We start from the raw sequence: 20,248 nt of genomic DNA on the forward strand, positions 1-20,248 counted from the left end.
GATTAAATGGGACATAGTTTTTCAGTGAGTGATTAATCCATTGACTGCTGGGGGGTTCCCCATTGACAAGTAAAATCGTCTGGTGTTAAAACAGAGTAAAATACAAAGTATGGCCAGTTTAGGGGTAAATAGGTTTTAATGAGTGATTAATTAACCAGAACAAATCAGGAGGGGGACTGGAATTCGTGAACTGGAACTCTGTAACCACTTGGGCAAGCTGTCCCTCCAAGAGTTAAGTGGTGTGCAAATGGATCCTACAGCTACCAATAGTGTGTGCATGATGACGGCAATTTAACAAATCGAAAGTGGTTCAGTGGTCAAAATGTTGTGGACTCTTGAGGTGCAGCTGAGAAAGAGCAAGCGTTGTCTGTAACTTTCTCGCAATATGATTGGTTTATTTCCCAAAATCAGGTTCGTGATTGGCTATTACATTGCGTGACAAATTGACGCGAGCATGACGTGTACAGGGTTTTCTAGACTCTTATCGACAAGGGTAAATTAGCCAATCAGATTGCGAGATTACAAGCAATTGTGGCAAATAACCCATTGACTCCAGTGCCACTGCCTATTTTCAAGTAAAATTGTCTGGCATTAGACAGAGTAAATTGTATTACCGAAAGTCTCGCCCCCTAGGAGTGGGTTAATGAGTTGACATTATATCAGAAGAACAAGTGGCAAGTAAACAGAAAGGCGTTTCAGGAGACAAGAACCACGAGCGCGTCACCAATTCAAGTGTGACCCACCAAATTACAAGTTGTCTAAGGTTTCTGTCAGCCAAAATTTCCAAGACTTATGATCTGCAAGCAGCAGCCTACTGTCTGCCATTTTCTACAGAATAAAAAAAGGGCACAGTAACTTGCTTAATCTCTCTATTCTGTCGAGGCTCTGTCTTGTCACACAGAAGTGGGTTTATCAACTGGGTGGATATGGTAAATTGACCACTGTAAAGAAATTTGAAAGCTTATGTTTTGAGCATTAGCCCTTCGTCAGAGTGAATATTCGCTCTTAGACTGGTGAATATTCCAACATTCATCAACAAGTTGCTAACCTCACTTGCCTGAGACTGTACGGGGGAATTTTGGCCCTTGGACGGTTTTGTATGGACGTCACTCCACTCAGTTTGTACTGCAATGACCTTGGACCATTGTTCCCCAGTATGGCTTTCGTGCTCGGTTAGTAAGAGGTCTTATCCATTCTATCTTGTCATAGTATGAGCATTTTAATATTATTACCAGTAATACCCAAAGTACTTGTCTTCCATTTAATGATGCTGTCTGTTGTTTATCTGGTGTTTTTACAGCTATCATAAGACAGTTCATCAGTTTTATCTTCAGTTGCGACAAGATATCTTGAAAGGCCAGCTGTATTGTCACGAGGAAGCCTCTTTTATTCTTGGTGGACTTGCTCTACAGGCAGAAACTGGAGATTATAATGAATCTGTTGGCAATGAATATTTCCTTCCAGAACATTACATTCCAAGCAGGGTATGTTATTCATTTTGAAATTTAAGCCGAAGCATTTTTTGAACAGTGGACAACAGATGAGAGGTGTTTTTTCGGTTTGAGCTGCTACATGTAGCTGTTGCCAACATTTTTCAGAGTAAATTGCCTTTATGATCTTGAAACAGAGACTTGAAATACAAATTAATGGGATCATGTGAAGGCATATAACTTAGAAAACACAGTGCCTTTAGCTTTTAACACTTAATAATTATTTAGCTTTTAATGCCTAAATGTAAAAATGCCTCATTACCAATGTAAGCATGAGCATTTATAAACAGTAATAGCTCCCTGCTTGGCTGACAGCCTTGAAGTAATGTTTATAATAAATATTATTAAAAAGAGGGGTATTTAACAACCAGATTACCAAGTGGTGGCTGTATGACTGTCTGCAATAGCCAGGGATTGCCCCTCCTTGCTGGACTGTGAAACCCAGCCATGAGTCCCATAGCCAGAAAGAAGGCACCTGTTACGGTACACTGAAATTATATAAACAGAAAGAGAGAAAATGGGAAGTGAGGGGATGATGAGGATTAAGACAACACTAAGCAAAGCATAATTTGCCAAGAGAATTCCTGTACTACCCATCACAATGTAGAGATAAAAATTAATCATCAATGTGTCTCCAAGCTATACACATTCCATTATTGAGGCAGCCACTTTTTCATGCTAACCCCTTCTTAATAACATTTTGTTCCCAATTTTGTCCTTTTGTTGTCCATTTCTGTCCTTAAATATTTTTCTCCTGTTTTAGATCATGGACAAGGTATCAGTTGATCATGCTTTACAACAACTACCGCAGTTCCACCTAACCGTCCATGGCATGACTGATGAACAAGCTGAGCTAGAATTCATAAAGGAAGCGCAGAAATTGCAAGAGTACGGTATTCATTTCTACAAAGTGCAAAGGCGGCCTGCTCACGTAATGTCAAGAAAGGTGAAGATCAGCCAGTCCTTTATTGTATCCTTAAGAGTTGTAGCTGTTCATCTAGCGCCAGTTTTGAATGGAAATATGAAGAATTGTTTTAATCAAAGAAATAATTGAGAAACTTGAATTTGTAACAACTGTGTTCAATATTGTATTCTCTGTTACCACTGTTCTTTCCCTGGTTTTGTCTCCATACATCTGAGTATCCACCTGCAATAAACAGCAACACTGAGTTAACGCCTGCGTCACCAGTGGAGGGTAGGTGCCCAGGAAGCCTGGGGGCTGAAACCGAAGTCACATCCCCAAGGCGCTAGAACACCCGACTGGCCTGCCCAACCCGCAACCAAGCCACGAGCCCCCCGCGCCAGGCCCCCCCTAAGGCACCTGTCACACTTGAGCCAGATAGCTCAGTGGAAACGAAAATAAAATAAAGAAAGAAAGAAAATACAAAAAAAAAAGAACACACACAAAAAAAAAAAGAATACAAAAAAAAAAAAAGAACACAAAAAAAAAAGGAATACAAAAAAAAAAGAACAGCACGCACACAAAAAAAGGGGGGGATAGGGAGGGAACGCCGAGAACCACTAAACTCCTGATCCGACTCACAACGCCACGCCAACAGAGCAACAAACACGCTGCAAGCACATTGGACAACAACGCATGCACTAAGCAGGAATACCGCTGAACCATGTCAGCCCCAGGGCTCCCACAACCTGAAGAGTGCTGCAAACGCTACAAAAACACATAAAAAATCGCTAACAAACGCCTGCAAGGCGCTACTGACCGGACTAGCTCCCGGTCGTGAACCATGTAACTATAACAAACGCTACAGAACGCACCAAAACGCTGAACAGCGCTACCAGACGGCCAAGACACTAACAACCGCCTGCAAAACACTACTGACCAGACTAGCTCCTAGTCGTTAACTATGTTAAATTTCATTTAACTATATGAAACCTGTTGAATTTATGAATGACTTAATAAGAGCAACAAAAAGCTTTGTAAACTGATCATATCTGAGATAAACCCCAAAATGATGTAAATTACCGGTAATTTTTTATGTAGATAACATAATTTATTAACAAGGGTTTTTTCCCTTGTTCCCTTTAAAAATTTCTTGTGGTCCCTTGTTCCCAAAATTACTTCCAAACTATGTCTTGTTCTCAGCTTTGTTTAATAATGATAATGACAGTCGGTCAACACTTTGGCCTCAAACATAACACAAACTGTTGGCCCGACAATTGGCCGTCTTTCGGCCAACTGTTGGCTGACAGTTGGCCGACTGTCGGCCAACAGGCAGGCAACAGTCAGCTGACTGTTGCCCAACTGTTCGCCGACAGTTGGCCGACAGTAAATTTTGGGAATTATTCTTCACTATTACCGTCTTTTTAATACAATTTTAGCCAAAGAAGAGCGACAGGGAGACCGTGTGGATTGGAATTTGTATTAGAGGAGTTACCATTTATGAGGTGAGTTTTACTCTGTTGCTTGATCAAGCATCATTTTTTGGACTAATATTCCAAGAGATTTATTTCACAAGATGTCAAAGGTCATTGTTTGACTGGTATGATAACAAGCTGTAAGAACTGTTACTAACCAAAATAATGTGTATGCTAGTGATTAGTGGTACAATGTAATAATCTAACTACAGTTGTTTTTTAATTAGTTATTGGCAAAATAGCGACATGAACTAGAACTCTGCCTTGTAAAAAAAGTGTGACCCATATGTGACTCGATCACCTTGTTTGTTTCGTTTTTCATTACCCCAGTCCCGTGGAGTTTTAAAGTTTGCCACTCACAGGCATTCCTGGCCAATGACCAAAAAACTATCTTTCAAGGTAAGAAATTAATGATTTTTTTCATCACTGTCTAGTGATCATGAAGTTAGTGATATAGTTTTAATTTGAAAAAAAGAAAGAGGTCAACCAGCTTTCTTTAATTTAGCAGACAACAGTATTTTGGCACACCTTTCTTTTAAGGCACACAGTTTTAGCTGGTAGGGACCGAATTTTATAGTACTTTACGTGTTCTCCTTGAAGTGAACACCTGGCACTGATCCGGAGGGTGTCCTCTATAGAAAGTGGACTGTAATGTGCTTTTGAAATGGTGAATAAAACAATGACTCCAACAACAAACTTAAGTGAACCCTCGTTCAGTGCAGGTCAGAGAAAAGCAGCCAAGGCACACGCAAAACACACGCTTGATTTTTGTGTTTGTGAAACGCATTTGCTCTTTTGTTTTCATAGCTTTAATTTCTTTTGTCTAGTTTTCATAAAAAATGGATGCAAGTGCCTTTAAAGAAATGCTGTATGCAGTGGTGCACACTGAGAAACAATATTTCTGCCAAAGATTTTTGTTTCTTATGCACTTGTTTCCACATTTGCGTGCTGCAAGAAAGCACTCGTGTCTCACTGTTTCCCCCCTTTGAAAGCTTAATTATCATGCTGCATCTGAGTGTACATCTCTAAAATACCGGTGCCTGATTGCATGAAGATTTGATGGATGGCTGATCTTGGTTGTGAAATAAAAATACAAAACATGAGTATTTTTCTGCTGCTTCCCTGTTTCATGATAAAAATTTTCCTTTTTTTCTGGCAGGCACCTAAAAGAAAAAATTATGTGTTTTAAATTATTTTTCTAGTGGGTGTGGCAAATTGTCTTCGGGGCTCCTATCTATTTCATGCAGTTAAATGCAATTTAACAGAGTTAACAAATGGGAGCACAAGTTTTACCTTCACGGTCAGCAGTTTGTTAGATATGCGCATGCGCCAGGATTCTTCGTGTTCTTGGTCCATAGAGTGTTGTAGCAGTTTTGTTGGCGTTTTAGTCAATGTTTTCCTGACCGTGGGGACTCCTTGGAGACTGTCTCCCCTCCCCTGTCCCTCCCTTTCTTTCCATTGTTTTATCAGTGTGGCGGTTGCCTGTTTTCCTCCTTCTGCATGGGGGCTCATGGCTGGGTTGCGTGGATTTGCCAGCCATGGAAGCGGTCTCCATCAAAGAGCTGGCTGCAAATAGTGGAAGCTCCTGGATTTCTGAGGCACCCAACCTCCACTTTGCAAGGCAGTTGTTGATGACGTTTATCATCATCTCACCCAAAATCATAACTTTCCTTTGTATGAAAAACGTTGAAATATTTGCTTATGCATGCGAAAAGAAATTGACATTTTGATTTGCTGAACTCTTAGCTCCACTTTTAACTAAACATTGTTTACCTTGACATGATTTTTTTCCTGCAATTTACCTCTTCATCTTTAAGACTTCATTGGCTTGAAATATTCACATTTACTTTGAACTGTTAAGCCTTGTTTACAGGAAGTACATGTAACTATCACAAACAGTCGGAAGAAGTCTGGCCTGTGTATAGACCAATTCGGCTAACTCATCACAATGTTTTACCCAATTCAAATCTATTGGGAATTAAAACGTTTTGTTCCAAGAATTTTCATATCATTTAAATGTGAATGCATCATTGTCATGCAAATTCAACACACAAAGGATCTTAACCCCGAGAGATTGGCAGCCGCCCCACATAAGCATGTGAGCCTGGGGAATGACTGCTGGCCAGCAAGCCCTGTTTCGAGGTTAACTTTGCCTAAATAAAGTAATTCAGCCACATTAAAACTTGTTCCTTCTTTCGTTAGCCCTTGAGTATGCAGCCGCGAGATTTTTCTCTCGGTCGTTTGAGTTACCAGAACTTCGTGGTCTAAGCTTACATGTTACGACGAATGCAACAGTGAAGAAATAATTTATTGTTATCGAATGATGATGCGATTGCTATTTCATAGGTGTATTAAAAATGACCGAAATTTGATACCTTCCTTCGTCACATTTCTCAAACTTTACGGTCTTACTTGGGCATTGTGAAACTAACGCGATATTAAGTAGCTCTGATATAGGTGCTCTTTGGAAACACCTTTCCAAACGGTGACTCACATTTATGCCTCTTTATAAAATTAATGCGTAAACATGGATGCTTATCTCTGACCTGTACTGTAAGTTTTGTTTTGTTTGTATTGATTACAGACAACCTGTTTGTCGCCCTGCATCGTACGTGTTGATGATGTGATGGAATTTTTGTTTTTCAGAAAAAGAAGTTTTTCATAGAGCCGAGAGAAAACCCAGATGTCCCTAAAATGACTTTCTATACCAATCATTACAAAAAGTAAGTTGTAAAATCAATATTACTTTAAATTATGATGGTACAGTAGTGTTCAAAGGTAAATTTGCAGTGCCAAAGTTACCGTTGAAACTCAACCCTTGTGTCTTGAGATCCAGTATAGAGACACTTGAATGGAGGATTGAGAACCAAGAAAGAAAGATCAATGGAGTATTGTCACTCCTTATTCAAAATTTGTTGGGAGAGCATTATGCACTGGCATTGCAGAGGTCGTGGGCTTGAATCCTGTTGAATCCCCTAGAATTATTTTTTCAGTTGTCTAGAAGTCATTTAGAGACAATTGCTTAAATTGTCCAGATAAGTACAAGGATCCCTTTCATCTTTTGTTAAAAAGTGTAACGCAACAAAGGAAAGAACTCTACCACTAATAATTATTGGAGGCTGATTTGGTTACTACCGTGAAACATTTTGCCACAGGCACCCCAAGCTTAGTGTGAGGATTTGTATGAGAATCCTGATAAAAAGCTAAGAAGATCATTATGTGAAGAAAATCTTAATTAAAAAGCCTAACCTTATTGCCATCGTGGATAGCTTCCTTCCTGTGTGGTTATTTTCCAGATCCGACGCGATTTGAGCTATTTCTCAATTTCGTGGTTGTCAATGGTTATAATAAAATCCCAAGGCTGGAGACTAAATTCTCAGGCGCAACGAATTTGATTCAAATATTCCTGGATAAAATATTCCCACGGTCACAATTTCACATCAGAATCAATTGACAAAGATTGAACTTTCATCTCAACCCACCATCAATGCAATAGCAGTCCTGCGAGCAACGTCATGTGGTGAATATTGCAACAAAACAGTGTGTGAAGGCGGTGCTTTAGCACCAAAGTGGCCATTGCTGCGACCTTTGATAACAAACTGACTCTTACCGGGGTGACAGACTGTAGTTAGTCAACTGCAAATTTCCTTCCTAGTAGTCGCACATTTTGATTGGCTGGTTGGAAATATGAGCGTGAATCAAAAAAATCTGTAAAAAAAAGTGAAAAAAAACCAGCATTTTCCTTCAATTGTCAAATTATTTATTAATTATTTTTGAGAATATTATTTTCATAAAAGCCATAATTATAGGACTTTTTTCCATGTTTAGTACATAGTCTCATCTAAACACTCGGGGAGCTGGGAGAATTCTCGACAGATATGCAAACCCTTGACTGCATCTGGTGTTAACATAACTGTCTTGAATTCTCCCAACTCCCCCTCATGTTTAGATGAGGCTATGTAAACAGGAAAACAGTCCTCTAGTGCTTAAGTCTAACACATGATCATTATCAACAACAACTTGAGTTTATAAAATAATTATAGCTACAAGTACTACAAGTATTAATAAAGTTGCATTTAAATTTAGGGCCAGGTACTTGCTTCAGATGAGTCAAGCCTTTCACAGATTTCAGATGAAGATGAAGACAAAGATGGCAATTCTAGACCAAGAAATGTCTGAAAGTATCACTGGTAAGGTTCATGTACAGAAGAGTTGACAAAATTGTACCTCAGACATTTATTCAGTGATAAGAAGATTTGCAAGAGTAAACTGGGATAGATTAATGTCTACAACACTGGAAATTTGCAGTCAATACCACATTTCTTTATTAGTTTCTGATGCATCACTGGATTAACCCATTCACTTGTCAGGACGTGTCCAGTTGACGATAAAAGTCTCACTCCCAGGTGTCAGTGGGTTAATAGAGCTGCTTGTTTGTTTTCTACTGTACACAAAATTAATAGGTTTTTATCTGATTACACCATTTTTACTACCCTCTTAGGAGAATATTTTAGTTAAGTTGATATGTGTCACTGGTTAAATTGGTTGAAACTGAATTATTTTCCATGTTTATTTATCTCGTCTAGAGTTACAAAATGGTGTCGCTGAAGCATCTCACATGCCATCACCGTACAGGAGAACCAGTGAACGTTCACTGCAACAAGAAATCAACAATAACCTGGCACAGAGAAATTCAAAAACCATCTATCAATCAGATCAGGTTCTGCAACATTACCCAGACAGCTATGAGAACAACAGTAGACGCTACTCTGCCAGTGGTGAATCAGAAAGCAGTTCCTTGTATCAAGTACAAAATAGTATTTCTCGACAGAACTTGTCTGACACTTCACCAACGCAGCTATCTCAAGATGTGGAGGATGAACGTGACGTGGACATGCCTTATGTCATTGGTCAGTTTAAGTTGGAAAACAAGCTTTACCATAAACCTTTCTTTCTCAGCAAAGCTTCGACTTTTAGCGAACAAAGTCAAGAAAAGTTGGCAAGAAAGTCGAATTTAAAGAGGGCAGTTTCGACCTCCACACAACACAGCTTAAGAAGTCCTTCTTCTGTTATTTATGAGGAAATTGGTCTCTAGAGAATGTAAAGAAAAAATCTGCAATTCTTTTGTTCACAAATTTTTTTCCCATAAATCAAGGAACTGGCCGATCTTTCTAGAAAAGTCCTAAAAAAAGGTGTTTCTTATGATGTCTAGAGTTTTGTAATAATTATTAACTAAACAGGTGAAGATTGGTCATTGTCTTAAATGCTTCACCATAAGAAATTTTGCATAATATTTTGAAGATGATCGAGTTAAGAAAATGGCAGGGCTTTTGCACAAGCAGAATTTTTTTTTGCCAGAGCTTTAATTAAATTACTTTCCTCTCTTGCTTGTCTTTGAAGCTTGAGTTGCACATGATCAGCCTCTAGTTATGCTACATGTATGTTCTTTCTCAGAAAATGGACAGAGTAAGGGCTTGAGACTCGTATTTCTCTCTCCAAAAAGGAATAATATTCAATTACCAGTCTGAGAATAGTGGTAAAGAAATTGCAGGGAAAAACAAAATTTCTTTTTTTTTAATACTTATAATCATTTATCATAAACCTTAAATTATTGCAATTTCTCCATGACTTCTCTTTAGTTTCTCACTGTCCCTTGCGTCATAATGGTCAGGTCGTAAAGATCTCCTTATTGAGATGCTGAAGAGAATCCTCTATTTTATGTTTTGCTTGCCAGAAGCCTCTTTTTGTTTTCACTTGATGGAGCTTTCTCCAAACCTCTTCTGCAGGATTGTGTTCTCACGAACAGCTGAAAATGTTCGGCATGGTACATGTACTGTATGTCTTAACATTGCTGCATGTTATTCTGAAAATCCTTTTTGATTGAAATACATTAAAAAAATGGACACTTTGAATCTTGTTAAGTGGTCTATCTTCCCTCTTTGTTGAAGCCTTTTAACGCATGTTTCTTTTTGTTGCATTAAGTAACCCTGACACTGGCTTGTGAGTACACAAGTTTCAGACATTGTCTCTTTTCTCAATGGCAACGTGTAGTCAAGGACAGTCTGAGAGAAAAAATGTAAGACAATAAATGGGGTTAATTACATATGGCTCATTCCAGTCAAAAAAGTTTCGTTTTCTTCATTGTAAAACTATATTACCTGTAAGCTATTACTAACACTAGAGATGTTCCTCACTGTTTCCCTGTTTGTGTTTCGGATACATCTCTGGATTTCTCTCATCTAACAATAAAAGCATAAAAACAGCAGTTACTGTTCATTCCTTGTTGCAATAACCACACTAATGTCCCCAAGGAAAACAAAAAAAGAAATGGCCATGTTCCTTTCCCAAACAAAACCTCAAGGAATTGAACTCTTTTCTGTGAATGTTTTATTTTTCTTTTGGGTTAAAGCTGTGGCCATAGTAGCACATACCTTGTCATGTCTGTAGTCTGTTTCTTTTTCTCCCTCATATAACCATTCTCTTTGGTAATAAGGCTCTTTTTTTTGTTGGGTTGAGCATCATCTAAGCCCTTGATGTTTCTTTCCTGTTTGAAAAATGATTTCTTTCTTTGGTTGCTCTGGCAGCCAACTTTTTTCCCTATTCCTTTTGTTCATATCACAATTTTTACTTCATCAACTTTCATAACATAATTTATATTAATTTTATGGTAAAAGTCATCTACAAGAGGCTGTTTTGAGCTTTATGTCTGGAAAAATTATCTTGAGCCTAATTAATTTTATGACTTTGTACTTATCCTGTGTATGTACAGGCACCAATGTCAACAGACATTTGTTACTGTCTAAAGGACAGTGAGTTTTTAGGTTTAATTTGATTTTCTGAGAATACTGTACAGTTTTGTTTCCACCTCTTTTTTGGTTTAATTTTTAGGTATCTTGGTTTGAAAAATTTATTATTATTATTATTATTATTATTATTATTATTATTATTATTATTATTATTGTAAATTAAGCAAGATAGTCTTGAATTGAAAATGATTATTTTTATTTTTTTCCAGTTTTATTTTTATTCTAATTCAATTTATTAATGTCACAAAATTATTATGCAAAAATTAAGTAAGTTATATTTTTTGTTTCTAATAAAATATTCCATAAAATCAAGCTCATTAAATGTTATTGACATAAAATAATTATCTTCCGTATATTGAGGACAGGTTATGAGTAAGGTCATATAATATAATATTGAAATTTAAAGTCTTGTTGACGTATACCAGCTCTAGGCACAATTCTTGCCAAAAATATTCTGGACAGCAATGCTCAAACAACGACGAAAAATGGTCCGTTTTAAGCCTGTTCAAGAAAGCAAATCATGTTTAAAGCACAGAGGTAATCCTTTACCACTAGACAGGACTTTTTACTGAGAATTAAAGATTTATCAGAGTGTGTCATGCTGGGTCCTGATGCAATGTCTGGGTTTTTTTTTTCAACATTTTCTGCTTGTATTTAAATAACAATAGGTGATTGTTTTTTATGTGGATGTAGAGTAAGATTATATATTTTTTGGGCAGCTCACTTTCTTAGGGATTTAAATATTGCGTAGGAAAATGGCTTTTGTTCACTATCTCTTAAATGCAAAACAACAATGTGAAATTATAGCTCATTCCCGTACATTTTAGTTTTGCATTATTTTTAATTATATGAGACAAACTGAATAATTCATCAGAAATTGTTTTGAATTCTCATTTTTACTTATAAAATTTAGACTTGTGTACAAAAACAAGGTGTCTGTAGATGCGTCTATCTGAAGCTCTGTGTTCAGTTTATAACATACCATATGTTTTTTGCTGCAAGGATAGCCTCAATTAAGGATGTTTTATGCTTCCAGATATGCACTATCAAAATAATTTAAAATTTTGTTTTTAATTGGTTGAAAGTGTGGAAAGGTCCCTTTGTTTTAAGTTTTTTTAATTTGTTTCAATTTTCCTAGTATTTTTTTCTCAGTGTTTAAAGACTGTAGAAATATTGGCTTTGATCAGATATTCTTAATTAAAAATTGAAGAAACACCTGCCCTTTTCCCAAGCTCTTGAAAGTCTGTTTCCTGTGTCCTAAAACCTTTTGCTATTTTGTGAAACACAGCATTTATATTTATATACCCATGTTAAGACTTGCCTTTGTAGCATTATTTAAGGGAACTACAGTAGCTTAATTGTTCAGTGTATCTAATGAAGTTCTGTTTTTTTCCTCCAATGTGTAGACTCCACTTTAAACTTCCAAAAAGTTGAGCAGGCTAAATACAGTGATCTTCGTCCACAAGGTAAGGGTCCTTGAATTTGCCATCTGTCTGTATAATATTCTTTTATACATGATATGTCGCTTCATCTTGATTAAGGCTCAGTGTAGCTCAAACGTTCTGTTTTTGTTTGATCACTGTTAACTTACTCCTCACCACCTCAATCTTTCAATTTATTTCAATATTAATGATTCATGAACACTAACCACCTTAAATTCAAACAAGGTTCATTGTAGTTTCAAATACAAATAACTAATGGTAAGGAAAGCTACTGTTACATTGTTAGTAGGTCCAGATTGAAATGTTGGTTTATTTTAATCTCTTATTCCTTGCAATAATCACATGACTGTCATTAATGATGGCAGATTTATCATTATTGTAGTAAATATTTGTCTTGATGTTCATTCCAAGTGGACTTCCTTCCTTCCAGCACTGCACAAAGGTCTTATTAGCATAAAAACAAAAGAGTATTATTTTGCTACCAGTTTGAAAGAGTTCTATTTACTCATTTTAATGTCCACTTGTGAGATTTGATTTGATTTTTAAAAATTTTGCACCCCATTTTTTTTCCTTTTGGGGGCAGCGACAAGAAAGGAGAAAAACACCCTTCCAAAATAAAAAATAATTAAGTATTTGAATTTTTACTTCACAAGTTCATTATCTTGCTAAGCAAAAGTGATTTGCTAATTGGATAGACTGAAATCAATTAGTCAAATCAAATCACTTGAAATTTAAGCTAATCAAATCAAATTGATGTTGCTTTTTTTTCTGTAGAGGGAGGAAAACTGGAGTAAAAAAGCTCTCATAGTTTAGCAGAGAACCAACAAACTGAACCCGCATTAATTTTGTGGAGTCTAATTGCTCTTGCCACTTCGCCAATTCAAACCATTAGTATAAAATTATGTAATTGCATGGGCCTGAGGTCAATTATTAAGGATTAATTTCACCCACATTTTCAAAGTTTTCACAAAATTGCACCTGGAAAACTTGGAAAGTACAAGTGAAATAAATACTTAATTGCACGAGGGCACTTTGCAGTAATTATTATTACATCTTTATCTCATAGAGGGCAAAATTATTGAGAGAAGAATTATTATTGAAATATCGCTTTGTGTCGAGAAAAACAGTTTCGTCAGAATCTGGAAGAAGATTCTCTTGTAACTTTGCTTGCTCTGCCGAGAAGCAACTGTGAAACGATCAGGATCAAGTAATCATGCCCTCTTGATTAACAAAAGTGTCTGTCCTGATTAAGAAAAAGTGCCTTCTGTCTTAGCCAAGCAACATTCAGTAATTTGCCCCACATGTGATAATAAAAGTTTACCATTTCATCATGATACATGGTCCATTTAAATACAGTATTTGGGCCATAAGAACCAAAAGAATATCTCATTTCTGATTGGTCATTGACGAGTACATGCAGGAGGCGCGGTGGCCTCATGGTTAGTGTGCTCGACTCCGGATCGAGTGGTTCGGGTTTGGGTCCTGTCTGGGGACATTGTGTTGTGTTCTTGTGCAAGACACTACTCCAACGGTGCCTCTCTCCCCCCAGGTGTATAAATGGATACCGGCGAAATGCTGGGGGTAACCCTGCTATGTACTGGCATCCCATCCAGGGGGGAGTAAAAAAGCTACTCCTAGTCGCTTCATGCCACAGAAACCAGGATAAGCTCCGGCTCTGATGGGCCACTTGGCTCGTAAACAGACTCTTATTGACGAGTGCATATAATTAGGTTATGGCATTGCTATGGCATAGTCACTGTGATGGATTAATTTTGTTGAGCATAATAGTAACTAAAAAAATCACATGAACTTGCTGGTCCATTTTGTGATTTGTAGTCACTTGTGCTGGTTTAAAAGTTCTCAAATTGCACTCATCTTGCACTGGCTCATGCAATTTTGAGAACTATGAAAACAATTCTTATTTCAGATATCCATAAATCACAAAATGCATGTGCAAGTTCAACGATTTCCCATACAGGTTAAGAATTCTGTTCTGTCTTATATATGTACTGTAATTTACCACATAAGCGTTCATGCTCGGGCAAGCGCCCAACCCCCTTCTCAGAGGAAAGTTCTTGCGCCAGGTATTTTAAGACCAAAATGAAAAAGGCATTTGATTTCGAGAAGATGTGGTTTTCTTCGGAAAAATGCTGAATCTCTGAATATGTCGCCCAAAAAATTAAAAGCCAGCAAAGTTTTCCTTCTACTTTACATATGAATGAAAACTAATTTTCATAAGAAAAACTTCGCACTTAGACTTGCTTTGAAGAGGAGGCAGACATGAACTCGGAAATGGCCTATTGAAGATGCGAACTTTGGCCACTCAAGTTAAATAATTTCCAATATGCTGGGAATATTAATTTTTCATTCTCATTGAAATTTGATCGGCTCCGAAATCTGCTGCGTTACATGTGTCAAATGTTGTTGACTCTTTTGTGACCATTCGGTGTTTCAAGTTTTCAGAAGTCGTAGCAATAAATATTGAAATGTTTGGCAAACCACTCAATCAGAATATCTTTAATGTATTTAACTTTCAGGTTGTTTAACTTATAACTTTTTTTGTTAGATTGTGTTGTTTACAGAAGAAATTTTTGTGAGCGAGTCCTTAGGGATTTACAATCTGATTTTCTTGATGCCATTCTGACACGCCAGAAAATGTGTTAGAGAGAAATAATGTGTATAGAAACGTGTTGTAACTGTGGTATTAAGAATGATACTGGTTGTTTCAAACTTCTTACAAATTAAGCTTTTGTTTGGTGAAGTACCGACATAAAAGTAGCTTCACCAGAACAGGCGATAACAAAGGGGTGTGGTTAAAAACTGGTACTGACTAACATTTATTCGCATTTCTCTAATATTCCTGGTTATTTGCATGATTTTACATATCTTAGTATTAATTGTCATCTTGTTTACCTTACACCATTCAGATAATTATTTTATCTGTCACAGATCTACTTGAGTATTAATAACCCTGTACATTTTACTGTCATCAGCATAAAAAGCAATTGAACTGTCCTTACTAATTACCTCAGGTAAATCATTGATGTATACTATGAAGGATAATGGTTGCATCAAAGAACCTTGCAGGAATGCCAATGAAGAAGGCTCGTGAAATTGCTGCGTAGGTGAATGGTGCTGGTTTTAAAAGAAGTGCGGAATGGTTATGGCATCAGAAGAAAAGGTTTCATGTTGGCATTAGACTACACACTGCACAATATTGCCAACATGGATCAGACAATGGTGCAATTCGACTGTACTCCAAACTTGACCGACACTATTCGTGGGAAAAGAACCATGCCCATTGCATCAGCTGGAGCGAAGAAGAAAGGTTGCACTCTGTGGCATTGTGTGCTCATGCTGACGGAAGCAAATTGCCAGTGCTGATTTTTTTAAAGGAGAGAAATGGACAGCTTGGACCAAGAGTGCTACACCAGCTGACCATCCCGGCAAATGTGTGCATCACAGCTACCCAGAACGGCTGGATGACCAAAGACAAAATCCGGAAGTGGTTCAGAAAGGTTTGGTGGCAATCCGAGGATGGTGTTCGTCAACTTTACACTTAAGATCGTTACGGACCTTACATGTGCAACACTGTCAAGGCAATTGCAGACGAACTCTTCAATGATCTTGTGTTATCCTGGTGGGATGCACTTCAATTGCCCAGCCTCTTGAGGTTTTCAGAAAACAAGCCCTTTAATTAAGGACATGCTCAGAAAACAGTAGGTTGAGGGGATGCAGCTAGACTGGCACAATGAATGATAAGGGAAATCTTTGCCAACCAACACGGCAAAATGTCATCAACTGGGTTGCTCGAGTGTGGAGAGAGATGCCTGAAGAAGATGTGACAAAATCTTTTCTGTGTTGCGGATTTCCATCAATTTGGACGGGATCCAGGACGATGAAGCACTGATGATGATGATGGTGCCGATAAACTTCGCAAGGTAGCTGTGGGCTTGCTCTTTGATGATGAAGGCAATGATGAGGACATCAAATCTGAAGGCTTTTAACTAAACACTGATACAAACTGAACTTAGGTTCCTTTTGACAATTTGTATACATAAATAGTTTAGGATTTGATGATACCAGTAAGTATTTTGGTAATTTGAATGTTGTCGATGTATTAAAGTTTGTGTTTAAGATTATTTTTGTTTGTTTCTTTACCTGAGTAGTCCAGAAAGTCAAGATTATGCAAATTAGTCAAGAAAAATCACCTGTGGAGTGCCCATGCTTGGGCAAGCATCCACCCCCAAACTTTTACCAAATTTATTGTGTGTGGGGCGTGGGCGCTTACATAGTAAGAATTAATACAGTGTGTGCATTAATATTGTTTGCCTTAGTTGTAATGTAATTCTCCATTTATTTCTTTGTCCCCAAAACAGTGTATATAGGGTTCCAAGTTTCTGTGTGTGACTTAATTTCCAATTAACAAATCAAAAGTGGTTCAGCGTTGTCTGTATTCTTATTGACAATGATATTTGTGATCACAGTGGTCAAAATGTTGTGGGCTCGTAAGGTGCAGCCTAGTGAGTTCTCAACAGATATTGACCACTTTGGTGAGGAATATCGTTGTCGATAAGAGAGTACAGACAATGCTGAACCACTTTCGATTTGTTTTTTACCATAATAATTTATTCAACGCCAAAGGAAGTTTTTAATTCGGAGCGTGACCAAAGTCATGACACGAAGAAAGAGCAAGTGTTGCCTATAACTTTCTCGCAATATGATTGGTTTATTTCCCAAAATGGGCGTTCCATATTGGCTATTACAATGCATGACATTTTGACGCGAGCATGACGCGTACAGCATTGTCCAGACTCTTATCGACAACGGCAAATTAGCCAATCAGATTGCAAGATTACAAGCAATTTGTTCTAAAATTTCATTGTTACAAAATGATTTGAGGTCACATTAAGCAATCAGTGATTGAAAGAAAATCTTGTTAAGTGGTTAACAGTCTCATAGATGGAATTTAGACCTGGACCTTTCCACCGTGAGACAAAAGTAATTGGAGTGTCCACAGGGTTCCAAGGATTTCGCAACATGCATCCTCATTAATTTGACAGTCATTGTACCAAGTCCTTGGGTTTTAAATGCATGCATCTGGTTGTGTGGCATGACAAAGGAATTTGCCTAATTGGGCCAGCTTCTTTCATTGAAGAAATTGCAACTTCATCTTCAGCTTTATGAGTTACCATAAATTGCAACCTATGTAGTCACCTATTGATACCATTGTCAAAGGGGTCTGTTCCACAAAGTATTACTGGTTAAAAAGGCTTTACCCTCCTCTTCCCTCACTGACATGTGTTCTTTGCACTGCAATGTGGGGATGTTTTGCAAATTCAGGGAATAAATTATTAGCTGTCCTCCCCCTGAAGAAAATAATATAATCAAAATCCAAACTTTGCCTTCTGAAAGTCCTAGTATTTCTGCCTTAGGAAGGTAGTGTCTGATGAATTATAATACTGTCAAATTGGAAAAAAAACAAGCAGTGAAAGATGAACAAGCATGGATGCAATGGGAGTTTAAAGAATGGCCAAGACTGAACATTAATGTTTTTCTCGATAGTGAAGAATGAGGGTGGCTTTCAAAATTACATATTAAAGGTTTGCTAAAGGTGTTTTTGTAACACTTTACATTTTATGGAAGAGTTGTTGTCCTTTGAAGTAAAATACAGAATACAGTGAAATAAATTTTAAAGTTGGTTGTTGTTATTGGAAGGTCTGTGTGGATGATGGCAGGTGTTTTGTTCACTGTAATTGTATTTAAATGGCATGCAAGTATATTGACATCAAAATTGTATTTTTACTAAGTTACAAGAACACTGTGGCTAATTTGCAGCTGATTTATAATTATATATCTTGGTGTGGCTTTATTTCATTATTTGAAGATTATTTAACCCACAATATCATTCCTTTTATTTTTTAAATTTTTGGGAGAGATGAATAGACAGCAAACATACTCTGTTTTTGTTGCCTTGAGTATGTAAATAATCAATTTACATGAGATTAGAATTCTCCTCATTTTTCTTTATTTATCCTGACATTTCAGTTAGGTTCGCTGGAGTGTCTAATTTTCTTGTAACTTCGTGTAGTACCAAATAATTTTTTTTTGTTCAATGTGGGTGAAAAAAAATCTAGCCGAGTTTCTTAACAATTTTGCAATGTTTTAAGATTGGTGGGAAATCCTATTATAATGTTAAAATAATAGTGACATATCAAGTTATATCATCATGCTTATTTCTTGATGTTATTTTAATTTGTGTCACAGATGAAAGAAAGATTGCTGAAGGTTTAAATACTTCAGACCGGGAAGTTTGTGTTATTGAATTCACTAAAGAGCCTGGGAAGCTACTAGGTAAGAACCAATGCGATGTTGTGGCTCTGTAAAATGTAGTTGTGTTATAATAATAATTATTGTAATCTTTCTCACATCCCACCGCAATGTTGTTCAGTGATTGCTAGACAGTCATTAAGATTTGGCGAAATCAATGAGTGATATTTCTTTGCATGATATCCCTTTGCACCTTTTAGAACTGTCATGACAAAGTAGCCTTTTTTTCTGAATGGTGCTTATTACTTAAATATTCATAGTAAATTCAGTTTCCTGCAAAAGCATCAATCCATTGGTTGTTTATAAGATTGTCTCATTCCTGTCAAGCAGTTATTTTTAACTGTTAAAAGAAGGTAATATGTATTTCTTTGTTGTAGAATGTTTCTATGATCACTCTTTGAATTTAGATAGCTCTGTGAGATAGCTCTATGATCAATATTATTAGTTCCTTTTGCTGTCTTCTTAAAAAGAAATGGATGTCAACTGTTTATGAGTACAAAACTATTAGATACGTCCAGAATAATAATAATTATTAGCAAGCTATTGAATGCAGGCTGATAATGATAAGTGTCGTGGAGTCAGCTTACTCTGAGGCTCCTTCTTGAATTTAACATCAGCTGTGTATAGAAATACAGGTGACAAGTCGTGACAACTTATCCCTGTAACTGTACGTCTGGAACATGAACTTGAATTTGACATGAAACTTTATGTTAGGGCTTTTTATTGTTGCAAATACGTAGTTGACACAGAGACTTTACTTTAGTGACTTTGTATCACTTCGTGACATTTACATGTAACAAAATGGAGCATGCAATGCTGGACTTGTATTCTCGCTGGGTTCTTGGGTTTTGTAATAAATTTATATAGAACTCTCGCTGACATCTCATTAAGTTTTTCAGCTGAAGTGGTTGTAATATCAATAAATTATTTCTCTGTGATGCTGTTATGAAATATTATTGTACAAGTTGGTTTTTCAGCCTCATATATATATATTTTAGTTGGTGCTGCATTAATGCATACTTTGTGAAATCTTAACTCTTTAACTTTAACTTTATTCATTTATTTTGCGCAAGTATCAACTTAAAGTTTTCAAATGCGCGTAACTCTTGTCCCCTTGGACATCTGTTTTTACAGTAAAGAGTTCTTACTAGTGACTACTTCCACGGTTATAACTTTCACAAGTTCCCCTCACAATCTGTACTAAACTTGATCGAACATGATTTTACCTTCAACTGTAAACTGTGGTCCTCTAATAGTTTGCCATTACTCCTATGTGTAGTTTGGTTAATTTTCCATTTGAAATTAACTGCAAAGTTATAGGAAATCACCTTGAACCTGAGTGACAGTGGTGAGAGACGAGTGCTCTGCTTACTGCATCATCCTTGCTTACCATGCTTGCGTCAAAATGAATAATGACCGAGTGCCTTGGCATTCTTAATATTATCGTTGAAGAGAAGTGCAGCAATATTAATACTTCACGTTATTTTGACCAGGGTTCGTGCTACTCCTTAAAGTCCTTGAAAAGCCCTGGATTTTAATTTTGGGTCCTCAAGGGCGCTTGAAAAGCTCTTGAAAAAAGGGATTTGGCAGGAAACTACTTGAAAACTCCTTGAAATTTTGCTCGGGTGAAAATTGTTGGCATTGCATCATGATAAGTTAAAGAGACATTTCATAAATAATTCAGCGCAAAAATTAAAATGCCTGTGCGTGCACTTAACTCGCAGGACGTGGGAAACAATATCAAGATAGGATTTTTCAGGAAAGAAAACACTGAAACACGATGTATGGAATAGAAATCTTCTTA

At 36.9% G+C, this 20,248-nt stretch overlaps 1 protein-coding gene and 2 long non-coding RNA genes across 6 annotated transcripts in view; 1 reads left to right on the forward strand and 2 right to left on the reverse strand.

Annotated features, from left to right (window-relative positions):
• The window catches only part of LOC138008059 (tyrosine-protein phosphatase non-receptor type 13-like), a 95,959-nt gene that overhangs the window by 33,783 nt on the left and 41,928 nt on the right, over positions 1-20,248 (forward strand). For all 4 annotated transcript variants that reach the window (XM_068855247.1, XM_068855244.1, XM_068855246.1 and 1 more), the window contains exons 19-27: positions 1,301-1,484; positions 2,254-2,436; positions 3,831-3,896; positions 4,197-4,265; positions 6,513-6,589; positions 7,953-8,056; positions 8,453-8,776; positions 12,079-12,138; positions 18,382-18,468. In XM_068855247.1, the coding sequence (XP_068711348.1) occupies positions 1,301-1,484; positions 2,254-2,436; positions 3,831-3,896; positions 4,197-4,265; positions 6,513-6,589; positions 7,953-8,056; positions 8,453-8,776; positions 12,079-12,138; positions 18,382-18,468 (1,154 nt within the window). The remainder of the gene's footprint in view (positions 1-1,300; positions 1,485-2,253; positions 2,437-3,830; positions 3,897-4,196; positions 4,266-6,512; positions 6,590-7,952; positions 8,057-8,452; positions 8,777-12,078; positions 12,139-18,381; positions 18,469-20,248) is intronic.
• On the reverse strand, positions 2,506-19,817 carry LOC138008062 (uncharacterized). The gene is made up of 3 exons (XR_011124158.1): positions 19,773-19,817; positions 7,477-7,574; positions 2,506-2,637 (listed from the first exon to the last, which is right to left on the reverse strand). It is a non-coding gene; the product is annotated as an uncharacterized lncRNA (long non-coding RNA).
• Positions 9,801-10,421, reverse strand: LOC138008061 (uncharacterized). The gene is made up of 3 exons (XR_011124157.1): positions 10,298-10,421; positions 10,025-10,105; positions 9,801-9,928 (listed from the first exon to the last, which is right to left on the reverse strand). It is a non-coding gene; the product is annotated as an uncharacterized lncRNA (long non-coding RNA).

This window comes from Montipora foliosa, chromosome 6 (genome assembly GCF_036669935.1).
Source record: "Montipora foliosa isolate CH-2021 chromosome 6, ASM3666993v2, whole genome shotgun sequence".
Lineage (NCBI taxonomy): Eukaryota > Metazoa > Cnidaria > Anthozoa > Scleractinia > Acroporidae > Montipora > Montipora foliosa.